Genomic DNA, 10,174 nt, shown 5'->3' on the forward strand with positions numbered 1-10,174 from the left:
TAGCCAATCACAGATCACTAGTAATCACAGCTGTCATGAATGGGTAACACAGATCCTGTGTGGCAGGATGACTGCACTTCTGTGCATGTTCAAAAAGGACGCCAACCTGCACTGGCCAATGAAGACTGCCACATCCAAGACGCAGGCACCAGCAAAAGATGTCAGACCATTGAAGGAGAGGCAAGTATTGTGGACTTTAGTGCCCCCTAATCTGTGTAGATAGCTTTTAATTCTGTTCTAAATCTATGCAGAATATACTGAACCAACACAATACTTATGTAAGTAACACATAATTACCATAACTCCCACATTTCCAATGCATTCAAAGGAATAGTCCACACCGCCTTCAGTTAGTTCCACCAGAACCTCCTGGATGGGCTTACTGTAATCTGTAGGGCTGATGCATTCTGTGGCTCCAAACTCAGCAGCCTTGGAAAACTTCTCTTTGTTGATGTCAATCCCTATAATGCGCTTGGCACCAGCTACTTTGCATCCCATGATCACTGCAAGACCAACAGCTCCTAGGCCAAACACTGCACATGTAGAGCCTGGCTCCACCTGATATGGGTATAAATAAAAAGCAGAAACATGACAAACACGGACACCTCATACAAGAATTGTTAACATTTGGCATAAACCTAGTCCTCTGCTAAATGCAAACTTAATAAAATATATTACACCTTCTCAAAACTTTTTTTTTTTTTTTAAATGCTACACTTTACAATTTGCAGTGCAAACATTAACGGAGGTCGCTGATAATTTTACACACCAACATAAAAGACAGGCTCAAAAGGTTCCTGGCAGTATTGCATTAATTGGCTTACCTTGGCAGTGTTCAGAGCTGCTCCGTATCCAGTTGAAACACCACAGCCCAGCAGACAGACCTTGTCCAAAGGAGCAGAGTCCTCTATTTTAGCAACAGAGATGTCAGCAACAACTGTGTATTCAGAAAAGGTGCTAGTGCCCATGAAGTGTAAAATCTGCTTCCCCTTGCAGGTAAATCGGCTGGTACCATCAGGCATTAGTCCCTGACCTTGGGTAACCCTGTCACAGAAATAGCAATGAGTTCTACTTTGGACTCGAGCCTCAATATATACAGTACACTAGATACATAACAAATAACTAAGTATCTCTAAGCAAAACCCTTTTTAGTTTATATAAAAAGTGTGAGAAGGGTTAGAGCCTCTTAAGATTCATCTAACTTCCGATGGCATCTTCTAACTGGAACTTTCGATTGCTTGGCACAGGCAGAGAAGGGAAATTACCAAAAAAAAAAAAAAAAAAAATATTGGAAGCAGATGTACTTTTTCCTCCTCTATCCAAAACTAAAAAGTTTTCAGGAAACAATACACTTTACCAACACAGCTGCATGAATACGAGATGTTTATATGGAGCATGGAGGCACAGGGAAAGATGGGCACCCTTCTTTAAGATCAACCACGTATATAAATGCTATTAAAAGTTATCCCCAGAAATCGATACGCAGTCTTCAGGCCAGACTGAAAAACAGGAAATCTTTTTTGTCCTACCAGCAATTATTTTTAATTCAACACCAATTACGAAATAGGTTATAAGGTTATAATTCAAAATATCCAGTAGAGTCAAAGCTTGACACACTGGGAATAGTAACACCATCAAAAGGAGGGCTGATGTTATATTCACAAACACATATGCATACACAGTTCTTCCCCTAGGCAATGATATATAGGTCTTGGTGAAAAATTTTCTGGCATGCACAATTTTTTATTACAACTGAATACATGCTATTAAAATGTCAAAGATGCCTCTTAATACCAGAAGTTCTTAGGAGTAATAACTGCTGCATTAACATGAAGATAAAGATGTATGCATTACATTACACAGGACAGAACAAATTCCATAGCAACTTAACCACTTCAGTACTGGACACTCATCCCATTCCTGCCCAGGCCAATTTTTAGCTTTCAGTGCCATCATACTTTGCCAATTTCTCAGTCAAGCAACAATGTACTCAGTCCCATGTAAACTTTAAACAAAAACAACACACAGATGCCACATTTTTCTTAAAGCGGAGTTCCACCCATTTTTAATAGGTTGGAATACATAGATCTATGTAATCCCCTTTAAAACGGCTTTTACCAATGGAAACTTTTTTTTTTTTTTTTTTTTCGCTAGTAAATACCTTAATTTCTGCTTTATTCCTCCTCTCCTCACTTCCGGGTCCGATCGGCGATGACGTCATTCGGCGATTCGCAGTGTGTGCTGGGATGCATTCTATTCCAGAAATCTCGCAGGAGCTGAGCTGTAACACCGTGCCTGCCCCGCCTCCGCCCCACCTCCTCTCATTGAGTTGTATTGTATGCCATGTATTCAGGCCATTCTCTGCCCCGCCTTCGCCCCGCCTCCTCTGTGAGTTGTATTGTATGCCATGTATTCAGGCCGATCTCTGCCCCGCCTCCGCCCCGCCTCCTCTCAGTGAGCGAGGACTGAAATCATTATATCCTTACTGAGCTCACTGAGAGGGGGCGGGGCGGAGGCGGGGCAGAGAACGGCCTTAATACATTGCATACAATAAAACTCAATGAGAGGAGGCGGGGCAGAGAACGGCCTAAATACATGGCATACAATACAACTCAATGAGAGGAGGCGGGGCAGGCACGGCTCAGTACAGCTCAGCTCCTGCGAGATTTCTGGAATAGAATACATCCCAGCACACACTGCGAATCGCCGAATGACATCATCGCCGATCGGACCCGGAAGTGAGGAGAGGAGGAATAAAGCAGAAATTAAGGCATTTACTAGCAAAAAAAAAAAAAAAAAGTTTCCATTGGTAAAAGCCATTTTAAAGGGGATTACATAGATCTAAAGTTCCAAAAATGGGTGGAACTCCAATTTAAGCAGTTTCTGCTATAAATTTTGCAAATAAAAAATGTTTTTCATATATTTTAGGCAAAAGTGCTATTCTGCTACATTTCTTTGGTAAATGTAACCCAGATCAGTGTATATTATTTACTATATATAAAAGTTATAAAGTTTACAAACTAAGGTATATACATCTGAAACTTGATCAGTCGTGAAGTACTGTACTGACTTTCTACTCCATGGAGGCCCTAAGAATTCCAGGACAGTACACATTTCACCCAAATTACCCATTTTGTCAAAGTATACAGTCCAATGTTTAGGCATGGTGAGTTTGTCATATTAGTAATTTTTTGTCACAATTCTTTGGAAAATGAAGAAATTAACCAAAAGCCGCCCCCCCCCCAACAAAGTTGTTATTTTAACAAGTTATTTCTCACACAAGGCATAGGATACTTATAATTACACCTTAAAACATATGCCTCCCAGTATGGGGTTATTATATGCGAGATTTTTTCACAGCATAGAGGGACACAAAATCCAAGGAGAACCTTTGGGCTTTTAGGCTCCTTTCACACAGCAGTCCGTCAAACGGACTCCGCTTTTCTCAGTGGGGGATCGAGCCGACGATCCCCCGCTGAGCAGGAGGATGACAGCTGTGTCTCTGCGCAGTGTGCGGAGACACAGCTGACAGTTCCCCATGCATCTCTATGGGGGAAATCGGATGGGAACGGACCGTCAGTCCGTTCTCACCCGATCCGATGGACGGATGGAAAATAGGGTTTCCATCCGTCCAGATTTGACGGATCGGATGTCAGCGGACATGTCTGCGCTGACATCCGATCCCCTATAGAGATGCATGGGGGGGGGGGGGGGGGGGGGGGGACTGTTCAGATCCGCCAAAAAAAAAAACGGACAGGCGGATCTGAGCGGTCCGCCTGTGTGAAAGGGGCCTTAAGGATCATAAAATGATTCTTCTTTGGGGCGACCCGGAGCGACCATCATAGACTTCAATGTTATGAAATCCGTGCCGGCCGATCCGAGGTCGCGGCGCGCTGCTTGCACCGCAACCTCGGAGGTCGCCCCGGGAAGTCGGATCGCACCAGTGTGAACGGGGCCTAAGGGTAATTAAAATAAACAGGATTTTTGTTGCGCATCATTGGGGAGTCAAGTGAATACAGTTTCACCAACATTCACTTTGGTTAGTGAACAGCCTCTAGACCTTTAGAAAATCAATTGCAACATGTATAAAACGACATATTTGTAAATAAAAAGCCAGTGGGCAGAGGAATTGGGTTGGAAGGTCTTTATGCTAGAGTGCCTATGACACAAGAACTCGTGACTATCCATACCTGAAATACAAGTTTTGGATGCACCAAACCTTTACCATGAATGAATTATAAAAAAATTTAACAATATTAAAAAGAGATTATACGATTATTTATAAAAAAGTATAAAATACCTGATTTTTTGACACAGGTTTGTCTTGGGATTCAAGCAAAATTTGCATTCCCCACATTGTGGAATATACAGAGGAAGAACAGTGTCTCCTGAAACACACACATTTGAACATTAAACCAAAAAATTGTTCACTTTTACTCCAATTTTTTTTTTTTAAATCGGCTTCAGAGCCGGTTCACACTCATGCGGCTGCGGAGTTCGCATGTAATGTCGGAGCGCACTGCTCCTTCATTACATGCGATCGGCTGTGCGGTGCGAGTTTAGCCATACACTTTGTATGGCTAAATTCACACCGCACCCGCAGCAAACACGCACAGGACCCTTTTTTGCAGCCGCATCAGGATCGGATCGCACAGCGGTTCACACTTGTGCGATCCGATCCTGTGCGAACAAACTGGGGGTGTCGTTAAGATTACATTGACACCCCCAGCATATCGCATATGGCAGTGTGAACTGCCGGGGGTGCGTTTGCGATGCGGGAACAGGATGCGAATTCGCAGCCTTCCCGCATCGCATAAATGTGAACCGGAGCTCAGTGTCTGGCATGCTGGACGCTTCAAGTGATTGTAAAGTCTTGCTTTTTTTTTCTCCTCAAATATTAAAAAGGTTATACTCCCCTCCTCTGTGTAGTTGGTTTTTGTATAGAGCAGCCCAGATCCTCCTTCTAGGGTCCATCTTTGGTTCTCCTGGCCCCTCCCTCCTGTCGAGTGCCCCCACAGCAAGCAGCTTGCAAAGGGGGCACCCGAGCTAAATCACAGCTCTGTGTGTCCATTCAGACATGGAGCCCCCTTGCTGTCCTGCCCCCTCTCTCCTCTGACTGGCTAACTGGCTGACATCGACTGACAGCAGTGGGAGCCAATGGCGCCACTGCTGTGTCTCAGCAAATCAAGGAGAGTCCCCGGACAGCCGAGGAACTCGTGGACATCGCTGGAGGAAGATGGGGCTCAGGTAAGTACTAGGGGGTGCTGGAGGGCAGATGCTGCACACAGGTTTTTTATCTTAATGCATAGAATGCATTAAGATAAAAAAACACCTGACTTTACAACCCTGTTAATTTAACAAAAAATACTAATTTCAGTGATGAAATACTGTTAAAATACATGGTGGAACTTTAGTCAGAAAATTAAGTCCTGATAGATCACTGCAGGCTGGCTCATTTTCCGGGAAAAGCCATGTAAAACATTAAGTGCCTATATGGTTTAAAATCCAGTAATACACTGTCCCACCCTGCTCTATACATGCTCAGTTGCTCTCTATTTTTAGGCACTGCGCTGAATTTGTAGAGGCCAATCTACTGACAGCCTAAATAAAGATTTACCACTGTTCAGGGATTCTGGGCTTCAGCAGAATGGCAGCCTCTGGCAAGAAGAAACAGGAGCAATGCCGGAGGCAATTTTTCAGCACACACTAATTTTGTAGCATAACTTAAATGTATGTTCCTTGCTAAAGAACATTATTTTTATCAAGTTTTTATGAGTAAAGTTGCACTTTAAATAGGGGAGATTTAAAATACAGAATTCTACTGGTGTGCAATTGCTGATTAACCATGTAATTTAAGGCCTATTTACAGCCATGTGTTGTGGTAGCAGCCATATCAACATAAAAGTTACAAACATTGGTGCAATGCCATTCATATTGAACAGCACCCCAAACACCTCCACAATGCACCTGCGTTAAATGCAGGCTAACACACTAGTGTGTGCTGTGGTGAGCTGCTCAGAGAGAAAAAAAAAAAAAAAAAACGCAGGTACATTTTCCTGTCCTGCCTGGTGTCTTTGCAGTCAATTTAATATGAATCAACATCCTAGGCAACATAACTTGCATTAACACAACAAGCGAATGTGGATAGGTGTAAATGGGCACTTAATGTGGCTGCAACTTATAGGATTTTCGATGAATGAAATGTAAACTGTATGTAAATTTTATACACATAACAGTCCAAGCAAACAAATAACAGCAAGCATAGGAACACACCTGGTTTAACCCTTGTAACGCCTTCCCCAACACTCTCTACAACGCCAGCTCCTTCATGTCCAAGTATTACAGGAAAGCATCCTTCTGGGTCAGCACCACTTAAAGTATAGGCATCAGTATGGCATACAGCCGTGGACACGATCTGCAAAGATTTATATTAGATTCCTATGACAGAAAATGTACAATTGCTATGACTTTTTTGTTGGAAAGGTTCTCCTGTACGGCATGATTGTATCAACACATTCATTGCTTTGCAGCCAAGATTGTGAAAGGCTTTAGTTCTGTTTCTGTTCAGCCACTTATTTCAAAAGGGTAAACCAAACAGCTGCATAAAGCTGGCCATAGATGGTTTGAATCCCAGCTGGTTCAGCAGGGACCAGCTGAGGTTTGATCCGTCTATAGGCAGACTGATTGGATCCAAGTTGATAGACTTGGGTACAACCAGCATGTCAGATTTCTAGCATGTGATTGTTGCCTGCGGCTATAGCAGCTAGCAATCGTGTTCTCCTGCTCGTTCTGCAGGAGCGATTGCCTGTGTTGAAGCAAATAGAGGAGTGGGGCAATAGGATTTTCTTGGTACAGTCATAAGATATCACAATGAGAAAAAAAAAAAGGATTACAAAAATGTATTACATGATTTACAGTACAAAGCATTTTGGATAAAAAAATAAAAATGATCTCTTTATGGCTGTACTACACCCACACAGTAGGGTCACTTCCACCTAGGATGTTAGTCCAGGAAAGAGATGTATATGTAGTTACTCAGACCCAACATGTTTTGCAGTCGCCCGTTTATTCAGGTGAAAATTTGAGGGAGCAGGAGTACTAGAATAAAGAATATCACATAATACCAAGAACACCAGTGATTTGTAAAAGCATTCAATGAGAAAGTAAAAATACATAAATAGTTGCTGAGAGATGTGGCCCAAACAGACCACAGGATGTTGGTATTTACATACTTTATTTTTAAAACAATTTTTCCTGAGCAATTTATTACATTTAATAGGATTGACTGTTGATGGGGGAATCAAGCGATTTTCACTTTCTTGAAACTGTGGTTGTAGGAAAGAAAAAAATTGCATATTTTTTGGCCTGCCTTGGCTGCAGGCAAGGAAGCTTACTGCGATTATAAAACTGGCTCTGCCACCTCAATATTTAAATAAAACCAGCCATAGATGAATGAAAATTCTTCCAGTTCAGCAGGAACTGGACACATTTTGATTCATTAATTGGAAGGCTAGTTATACTGAAGTCCATCTATCAATCTACTTCAGTACAATCAGCCTGTTGGGCTTTTTTGTATGATCAGTGACGGGGGGCTATAGCTGCCAGCAGTGATCATTGTATTCGGATGGTGGGGAAACCTGTCACACATCAACATTAACAGTTTTGATGGGGGAATCAAGTGGATCATGGTCCACTGACACACCCTCATAATCCAAGTAGTAGAAAAATTCTCCTGCGCGCGAGTATAACATAGGCCGGGGGGGGGGGAAGAGAGATACTTCAAAACTTGAGTGGACAAAGCTTGAGGTCTTGCTGCCCCTTCAGGATCAAAAAGGTATCCGAAACCAATAGGAAACAATGAAAAAAAGAAAAAGGGAGCACCGACCTAGTGCATTACCACTAAAAATGTATTAAAAATATTAAAAAGTATACATTATACTCACAAAGCAGATGTGTATAAACACACATCAACATAATACACATATAGTCTCCAAGGTAGCCAAGGAACCGCATTGTGCTGAATGGTATGCAGTGTGCCGCATGAGGCTGCTGTGTCTCGGCTGAAGCGTTTCAGGGGCGAGCCCCCTTCCTCAGAGCCAAAAAGTGCTGCTCTAAGGGGAGCCCCTTAGAGCAGCGTCAGCCGAGACACAGCAGCCTCATGTGGCACACTGCATACCATTCAGCACAATGCGGTTCCTTGGCTACCTTGGAGACTATATGTGTATTATGTTGATGTGTGTTTATACACACCTGCTTTGCGAGTATAATGTATACTTTTTAATATGTTTAATACATTTTTAGTGGTAATGCACTAGGTCGGTGCGCCCTTTTTCTTTTTTTCTATACTCCCTCCTAATCCCCTGACACTTCCTCCAGCTTTCTAACAGAAAGCCTTACACAGGTACGGGCAATCTGGAGGAGGTGTCTGCATGAGGCTGACATTGCACCCGCAATCCACCAATCCTGGCTGCAATACCTTGAAGGCTCCTGGGGGAAAAAAAAATAAATAAATGCAATTATTTTTTACTGCAAAAATGTGCATTTATTTTTTTTCCCCCTTGTAGGTGAGCTTAGCCTTTAAATTGAAGATTGTTCACTGAATTGTTGAACCTGCACTGCTGGTAAAGCCTGAGGACAGGTTGTAGAATTCATCCTGTTGGCCTCATACAGACAACACAAGGTGAAAGTTTTTGTACATTCCCAATATTCATACAAGTATAAAATATGTATGGAGCCACATTACGCAATTCCTGAGAGGCAAACTCAATTAGCTAAGGCTTCAAGTAACTGATTACAGTGCTGTCCAGGGCCGGATTAAGAGCATCATGGGCTTGGTGCTGAGGATTTTGAAGGGCCTTAAGGGCCGTGCCTTGGCATGCACCCAGAGGAGGAAAGGTGCAGCCATGCATGCCTAATTCAACATGGGATGCTGTCTCTGAAGCCCATAAACACATCCATGCATCAGCAACTGTCCCTCCTTGTCTGGCCTTCATGCTGTGTGGGGAGGTTCTGAGGGAGCTGCCTGGGGAAGCGAGCATAGAAGCCAGACTTCTGTGTTTACAAGTGACAGAAGAGCGGTAACAGTGAATATGGCCAACCCGGGGCCTATATTAAGGTAGGGGCCTGGAGCTGCAGCTCCAATAGCCCCTACGTTAATCTGGCCCTGGTGCTGTCATCACTGGTTTGCACTGTTCACCATGACAAGCCAACCCATTGAAGAAGAGGGTTGGTGTTGGATGACTGCAGGTATCGGCATGTAAAATACTGGAAGCTAATGCAGGTAACTTTAGCACCATAAACCTGTTTTTTTTTTTTTTTTCTCTCGTCACTTCTGAAAGCATAAAACTGGCAATAAGGCAATAAAAATGTTTTACTATTATAGCAACTATAAAGTCAAACAGAGGAGAGGTGAATGGTGGCCTTACACACCATGTCCTGGAAAAGGTACTCAGGAACACTCACCCTAATTCGGACTTCATGAGCTTTTGGTGGAGCCACTTCAACCTCTTCGATAGTCAGGGGTTTACCTGCTTCCCAGGCTACAGCAGCCTTGCATTTGATGACCTCCAAGAACAATGGAAAAGCAAAATGTCATATTTTAATTCAGGCAATAAAACGTACCTGCTTATCTCTAAAATTAGGAGCTCTGAAATCACAAAAACATTTTGAAAATGTATGGCCAGCTTGATTTTAAAGTTTTCTATTTCAGTGGTTTGTACCACAGACTGGTATCTATATCTTAGCACTGTATGAGACATGTATTATCTTATTTCTATTTTTCAGTTGACCTCTACACTCTGCATGCTGTGCTGCACCCTGCACATTGCATTCTGCAGGCTATTCCATCCTGTAAAATGCATATTCTAGGCTGCTATACTCTGCATTGAGTCCTACAGACAACTGCACTCTATCCTGTGTACACCAGACACTCTGCACACTGGTTAGCCCACTGCAGATTTCACACTCTGTACTGCTACACTCTTCATAAATCGACTTAACACTCTGGGCTACTACACTGTGCTGTACATTACATACTCCGAGGCTCTGCACTCCATACAATGTGCAGTACGTTACATACTCCGAGGCTCTTCTCTCCATACACTGTACGTTACACACCCTGGGGCTCTGCACTCCATATACCGTGTTGTACGTTACACAATACACACCCTGAGGC

At 42.9% G+C, this 10,174-nt stretch overlaps 1 protein-coding gene across 1 annotated transcript in view; it reads right to left on the reverse strand.

The window, feature by feature from the left end:
• LOC309548663 (uncharacterized protein) overlaps positions 1–10,174 on the reverse strand; it is a 138,974-nt gene that overhangs the window by 18,796 nt on the left and 110,004 nt on the right. The window contains exons 12-16 of the mRNA XM_082248627.1: positions 9,463–9,564; positions 6,274–6,415; positions 4,301–4,388; positions 825–1,044; positions 298–558 (exon numbers count right to left, since the gene is read on the reverse strand). Of these exons, the coding sequence (XP_082104753.1) occupies positions 298–558; positions 825–1,044; positions 4,301–4,388; positions 6,274–6,415; positions 9,463–9,564 (813 nt within the window). The remainder of the gene's footprint in view (positions 1–297; positions 559–824; positions 1,045–4,300; positions 4,389–6,273; positions 6,416–9,462; positions 9,565–10,174) is intronic.

Source organism: Pelophylax lessonae (assembly GCF_965119305.1).
Source record: "Pelophylax lessonae genome assembly, chromosome: 1".
Classification (NCBI taxonomy): Eukaryota; Metazoa; Chordata; class Amphibia; order Anura; family Ranidae; genus Pelophylax; species Pelophylax lessonae.